The sequence below is a fragment of the Olea europaea genome, chromosome 4 (genome assembly GCF_002742605.1).
Source record: "Olea europaea var. sylvestris chromosome 4, O_europaea_v1, whole genome shotgun sequence".
Taxonomy (NCBI): domain Eukaryota; kingdom Viridiplantae; phylum Streptophyta; class Magnoliopsida; order Lamiales; family Oleaceae; genus Olea; species Olea europaea.
In genome coordinates, this window is record NC_036240.1 from 19596331 (window position 1) to 19603708 (window position 7378).

The 7378-nt window shown below is 33.3% G+C and overlaps 2 protein-coding genes across 7 annotated transcripts in view; one reads left to right on the forward strand and one right to left on the reverse strand.

Annotated features, from left to right (window-relative positions):
- Positions 1-3033, reverse strand: part of LOC111393934 — a 9538-nt gene extending 6505 nt beyond the window's left edge. Inside the window, exons 1-4 of one of the 6 annotated variants that reach the window (XR_002702520.1) lie at positions 2830-3031; positions 2594-2673; positions 1354-2026; positions 806-1048 (exon numbers count right to left, since the gene is read on the reverse strand). Coding sequence is in view for 1 of the 6 variants with exons in the window: in XM_023019721.1 (XP_022875489.1) it covers positions 1247-1504; positions 2594-2673; positions 2830-2878 (387 nt within the window). In the remaining 5 variants the exon portion in view is untranslated. Of the gene's footprint in view, positions 1-805; positions 2027-2593; positions 2674-2829 lie in introns of those variants that run through there. The other 5 variants (XR_002702518.1, XR_002702519.1, XR_002702521.1 and 2 more) reach the window with 5 other exon arrangements.
- A 1049-nt stretch (positions 3034-4082) lies between these two features.
- LOC111393139 (probable leucine-rich repeat receptor-like protein kinase At5g49770) lies at positions 4083-5544 on the forward strand. Its single transcript, XM_023018530.1, has 2 exons — positions 4083-4539; positions 4889-5544. Exons 1-2 carry the CDS (start codon positions 4083-4085, stop codon positions 5542-5544), a joined length of 1113 nt encoding a protein of 370 aa, XP_022874298.1.
- The last annotated feature ends 1834 nt before the right edge of the window (positions 5545-7378 follow it).

Genomic DNA, 7378 nt, shown 5'->3' on the forward strand with positions numbered 1-7378 from the left:
ATGTATTTTCCTGATACATTTTCTTCAAGTGCATGTAACCTTATTTATTTCCTAAGATTACAAATTAATGTCACATTTAACATTTGAGCCAAATTATTTTTAAAGAATTTAGTTTGAAATAGTAGATTGATGGAGAATGTGTGATTAAAAAATAAGGGAAAATTTTGAATTTGCATGTAATATTATTTTATTGAAAAATATATGATTGAAATGATAAATCACTATTTAAAAATGTTTTTTTCCAAAGAATTGGGCTCAAACAGGGCCACAATCTAATCTTAAGAAAATCCACTTAGCAATTATTCTTAAGAACACGAGGTCCAAGTCCACTATGTCTTTGATTAAAAAAAAAAAAAAGCATGCAGACGCACGCTATAAGAGCTAATGGGGGGCTGTAGGAGAAAATCAACGCTCCAATAAAAATGAAACAAATACAAAAATTATAACTTTATATCTACATAAAAATGTCTTTGATTAAAAAATAAATAAATAAATAAATAAATAATAATAATAATAATAATAATAATAATAATAATAATAATAATAATAATAGGGTTTTGAGAAGATAAAAAAGATGCAGACACTATAAGAGCTAATGGGGGCTGTAGGAGAAAATCAACGCTCCAATAAAAATGAAACAAATACAAAAATTATAACTTTATATCTACATAAAAAAATTCAGAGTCTCTCATCAAATCAGTTGTGCCAAGGTGGATCTTTATGAGCAAATTAGCACCCATAGTTAAAGATTTTAAAAGCTTAAACTTCACCTACTGAATCTCCAGTTTTTCTCAGTTAAAGTTTTACTCTAATTTTCCAAGTCAATAAAGTATCTTCCATCTAGATAAAAAGATATCCATCTTAATTTTACAATAGACAACATTTTAAAAATTAAAATATTGATATCTAACATCTAGTTTAACATAAAAACACTCGAGCTGAGCAACTATTAAAACAAGATGCTCAATGAAAATTCAAACATAACTTACCTAAGTCGGTCGTAGGCTACTTCCCTATCATGGGTTGCTACATACCAACCTGTTAAGCACTGCGAAACAATGTTTTACATGATGATGCAAATCTCATTGGCAAATGGACAAGATGTTTCACTAAATGTGTCCCTCCCTGGCTTGTACAAGTTTTTTCTTATTTGCATCCATTATTCTGTCAACCCACGACTAATTCCACGTTTTTCTTAATAAAGAGTTAAAAGATATTTAAAGAAAATTAATTTTGATGAATCAATCTACAGTATATTCAAAATTATTAAATGCATATTATTGGATGCATCTTGCTCAGTAGTACTCGCAACAGTAGTAGGATCTACAATAGATTGAGTTGTCGTGTTTATACCTGATTGAGTTGTAGAAGGTGTTGACACAAAAATGTGTAATTGATCAGAGTGCTCTCCTTGTCCACGAGAAGATGGGCTCCCATTGCCAGAGTTTGGAGGAGCAGCAGATCTTATGGTTAACACATGCTTCAACTTTCTTTTGAGTGGCATCTGTATGTGTATTAAGAAAATAGCCAAAGCAAACATGGTGAAGGAATAAGTACATATTATGACTACGCTCCACAAATTGTTAACTAAATTGTATATTAGCAAACATGCTTCAGAAAGCCAAATTTTCTTAAGAAAAATGAACGTACAATTCATCATTTAATTCTCTCTATCTGTTAATCTGAACTGCATTTATTTATTACAAGTAGCAGGCCCATGCTAAATAAGATCCATTTCAAACTGTTTTGTTTCTACATGGAGGTATTACGGCCCAAATGTAGGTGCTGATTAGGAAATAATTACACAGAAAACAAGTTTACTTGCTTGAATTAGAAAGTAATTACACAGAAAACAAGTTTTCTCATCACAATATGATAAGAAATCTCACCAAAAATGTACCCTCTGATTGAAATGTATAATCTTGTCATACGCGCGTGGATGGCCCCTCAAGCTAAGCACTTTCAACACAGGTCTCAAGCCCCTCCATGAACAAAAGCGGGTCTCAAAGACTTCTAATAATCAATTCTAGAACACAACCAAGACCCCTTAGTAAGCTATATGTACACGATCAAGACCCTTTAATGCACGATCAAGACTCTTTCATGTGGTATAGAACACAGCAAAGGCCCTTAACGAACTAGAAGATATATATAATTACCAGTACTTTTGCCGTTGATCTCACTATCACCCATGTCTCATATTCCAATTTACAAGTAATCAACTTACAATATTTGTAATTATAGATAACCTTTCATAATTATCATATATTTGAACAAATAATTCACGTACTTGCACGTAACATAATAATATAAATCATTTATTAACATCTGAAAATATTTTAAGTTTTCCACTTCACATAACTATGTGCTAGATAGAGATTAACTAGGTTGATAAGTTATTACAATCTCCTTGTTATTTCCTGAAAAACGACACTTATAATGAGGAACTAATCAATCCAATTTCTTACTTGTGAATGAAAGCCATAATCTGAATGAAATCTTCGTTTCTTTTATTTGTTATCAAAATGTAAGAAGATTACACGCACACACACAAAACTATTATCCGATCCCTGAAGCTCTAATTTCTCCTCACCTTGAGCTGAACCAGAAGTATGGAACAGGACAAATTCTGCCTTTCTTCCCCTTTCTGTCGGCTGATTTTCCTTTCAAAGGCTGCAAAGACATACAACAATAAAATACTTACGTAAACAGCTTATAGTCCCCTTCCCCCTTCCTTCTTCAATTCAATTAAACCCTTGTTCTCCACTTCATCTCAATTTCTGGCAGAAATTAAATACAGATTCCTGGAATTGCAATCTCATTTCTTACCTTGCTGTATTAGCAAAACATGATTCGACCTCAAGAAAAAGGATAACATAAGTCCATGGTTAAGGCAGTTGCTTCTTCTTCTTCGAATTTTCGGATATTCTTTTCTTTATTTGTTGAAGTTCCCTACTGTCTCGCTGCTCTCTCTCTCAGTGTAATGTGATTTTTCTTTTTTCTTTTTTTTCTTTTTTTAATGGATTTGGATGGGCGTCAGCTAAGTTTCCAATGAAGAGAACCAATCCACCGCTTGACTTTTCCAAATTCATTTTTTTATACTATTTTGTTTTGTTTTGAATAAAACTTTTGACTAAGAAATTCAATAGTTGACTTTGTGGAATGTATTACAAGTATTCCATTTTTTATTTCATGCGCATTGCTACCTTCAAAAAATAACTAGCCCCTCTTTGTCTATCGTTAAATTAGAAAAACAAATTTTAAAATGGTAAATTTTGAAGAATATATTATTTGAAAATAGAAAAAAATTAAATTTACGTATAAAATATATTATTGTGAGAATGTATGATTAAATTAAAAAGTATGATATGTGAGTTCATTAAAACAACGTATACTGTTAAATTTATTAATTAAATGACATCCATATTATATAATAGAAATGCTCCTATAGTTTGAGAAAATTAACTACAATTTATTGTTTAAAATTTATTCATCTTCTTTTTTCTCCTACATAGTGGTATGTCAATCTCATCTTATAAAATATGTAAGTGATACTCAAAATTATAAATAGCAGAGATTAATGGAATTTGTAAATATGAAGAGTGTCTCTAATATTATCATTAAGCTCAGAGAATCTATGATATTGTCTCAAAATTAAAAATGATTTGTATGTATCATAATGCAGGAGAAAATATTTATAAGATTTCGTATGACATCATTGACTCTAGCTGCTGAAATTTAGCATAGTTGCATCAACATCATATGGGATAAAAGTTAGAATCAGAAAGCAGCCTACAATGGGACCAAAAAATTTCAGCCGTCAACAAAAAGTTCCAGTCTTCTTTTGACTTGTTTATTACAAGACAAAACAACGACCCCTCATCACATATTTATTCCATTAATGCACAAGATATTAATCTACTTCTCTGAACATAAAAATACAAATCACTGAATCTTCGTTAAACTGCCACGCCAATCTTCTTCACCAAACCCCACCCAAACAATTTGTCCTCATCATCCCATACTCATAGTTTTAAATGATTAAAGAAACCATAATGGAACATGTCCAAACATAAACAAAAATGTGGTTTCTTGGTTTCTCCACTGCACATACAAGAAGCTATTTGATTATTGGGGCAATAGTACTTGTTATAATTCTCACAATCATCTTGAGGAAGCTTGCTGTTTATTTGGCTTCTCAAGATGATAAATCTTCTGATAAAGAAGATGATCAGCGTGTAGATATTCAGACGAACAAAAATGAAGATTGCATTATCAATTGTTGTCCATCCGCTGCTATAAGAACTTATGCACTGAAAGAGTTGAAGGAGGCAACAAATGACTTTAGTGTTCGGATTGGCATTGGAGGAACATCATATGTTTACCTTGCTGAGCTTGGTGATGGAAAATTAGGTGCTGTGAAGCGAGTCATGGAGGAAAGAGGAGGCAGCCAGAAGATGTTCTTGGATGAAGTTTCGGTTTTGCTAAGGATAAGGCATCCAAATTTGGTAGGGTTGATGGGATTCTGCTTGGAGAAAGGTATGTTCATTTTTGTTTTTTACGTTTTTGGTAATAATTGTGAACCGCCCCATCTAAAAGTTTAAACTTCTTGTCAATATTCACCTTCATATGAAGAAGGCTGGTTTTAGTACCTAAAACATTAAACTTCATCTTGGTCTAATTTGGCACCTTTGGTGGCATATCAATTTTTTGGAGTCAGTCCAATCCAACTTTGCATCTCTACTTGTAATACAATATGATGCTTGGTGAAAATATATGTACATATTATGAAATAGATCTATTAAGATTGCACGATCTTTTTCCATTTCAGTTACCTTTTCTCAACAATTTTTTCATGCGATGAAGTAATTAATTCGTATTGAAACAGGAGAACAACTCCTTCTTTTGGAGTATGTCCCGAACAAGAGCCTCTTTGATCGAATGCACACTTTCCAAGGCCAATCCTCAGGCATACTCTCATGGTCTAATCGTTTAAGCATTGCCTTAGACATTGCTTATGCCCTCGATTATCTTCATTCAGTGGCAGATCCTGCCGTCATACATCGTGATATCAAGTCATCTAATATTCTCCTAATTGACGATAATCATGCCAAACTTGCTGATTTTGGACTATGCAAGCTGGGCAACGATGCACAAAGTGCACATACACCAACCGTGGTGAAGGGCTCACTGGGTTATGTCGATACACAATACCTCAACACGGGTATAGTATCCCCAAAGAGTGACGTTTACAGTTTTGGAGTGTTAATTCTCGAGCTAATAACAGGGCTGCGATCGGTCCAAGGCTCATTCACTTTACCAGAATGGACCGAGGACTGCAGAAAAAGTGACAATGTGGAAATTTTGGTAGGAATGTTGGATCCAAAACTCAATGGTGATGTGAATCTTGAACAGTTTAGGGTTTTGGTTGATATAGCTAATCTTGCTTTGCTTGCAAATTCAGAAGTAAGACCTGATATGAGTCAAATTGCATATAGAATTTATAGTTCTATGGGAAGTCCTGAACAAGAGTTACCTGTGTAAATGTGTAAATCAATTTTTTTTAGTTAGTCGAATCTTCATGTATACATAAATGCTAGCTAGTAGTGTCGACCAGTGTATAATAATTCTTTGCAGGCGTATATAATGAAGTATATAACTTACTATTCGTTACACAATCCTAGCAAATAATGGCCTTGTTTTCTTTTTCAGTCTTGCTATAGGTAAACTAAGTTTAACATCACGGATGACATTGTTTGACATGGCAATACTTTGCGCCATTGATTTTAACAAAACTAATTCAAATCAATGACTCAATTTTTCACACATCACACAATATCATCCATAATGGCATCCAAAAATGTACAACTAGCATAATTCTTCCTTTTTTAGTCTTGCTAGTCCTTGTTTCGTTCTGACTTCAAAATAGTAAACACGGATACAACATTTGTTTATCTCAATGAATTAAACTGCAAATTATGTTGTTTTAATTCTTAATAGTAAGATGCATAAACTTTTTTCAGCAATTATTTTTGTATGTATAGTCGGACTATAAGAGAGGAGATGAACAAATGAAGAAGAAAAACAGAAAAGTTCACTTGGGAAATTCTCCAGATATTTTGACTCACTTCTATCAATTCAGAAGTATGAAACGAAAAAATAACACTATTTCTGCACACTCATATCCTGTGCTACTAAAATGTAAATCTGATTCAGTTAATTTAAAAAGAGATCCTTTTATATATCCTTATTTTTGAAGTTCACTTGCATCTATTGACCAACTGTTATCATTTTTTTGCCTTGCAGTTGATCACCCGTTGTCATCAGAGATGATAAATTTTTTTACATTCAGCCTCTGTAATCCATGATGCTTTCGAGGACTATTGATCGAAATATGAAAAACAAGCACAGTGTCCAGTTCAGAATCAAATTTACGGCAAGGTTAGTGTTTCCATATATGAGATCAAACCTTAAAATGGCGTCATTCTTTCTTTTACGTATTATGATGCTATTGTTACACTTTTATGTAGGTTAAACTATATACACTCATTTGTTCTTATCGTAGACATCTTCCACGGACGAGGAAGGAAATAATCAGAGAAAATTGAGTCTTGAGGATTTCTTACTTGATGGAAGCATGGAAAAGGCTGTTGTCCCGATATTGTGTTGGTGATTCCTTTTAGCCGTTTCCTGGCTGACCCAGATCGGGTTGGTCTTATGGCTTATTTACTAGAATTATAATCTCAGTAGAAACTCTAATTTTATCTGGAGTCATGAATGAGAATTTTAATAAGTGTTCATAGATATTCAAATTGGTATTTTAGACTTAAATTTCAGAAATCATCTGTTGAGCAGAAAACTATGAAGGATTAATCTCTGGAACGATCTATTTATAATGCGGTCGTGTAAGTTCCTCTCAAGCTTATTCCGTGAAAGATAGTTTCTTTATGTTGGAGTATGACCCAAATTTTTATTGGGATTTTGATTCGTTCCCAATAAAAAGAACAAGAGTGTCCTTGGTTTGGGAGTCCGGTTGAAAAAGGGATCAAAGCTTATCAAGGATTGAAAGTTTGATTGGTAAAAGGACTTTGGATAATTGAAGATTTGATTTTGGAGTTTTGATTGAAGTGCTTGAAGAAATCAAATTATAGATTGGGGAGAAAAAGCCGAGGTTCTTTCGCTAGTAGACTGCCAGTTGGCGCTCGAGCATCGGGGTGAAAAAAACGAAGCAGGAGCGCTGGTGCCAGCATTTTGCTTCACCTGGCACTATGAGAGCTCTTGAACAGCGGTGTGTTCCGACCAGGGAATTATTTTTCGATTCTGATTCGTTTCTTGAGTTGTATTTCATCCAAAACACTTGTAATGGATCCCTCTATAT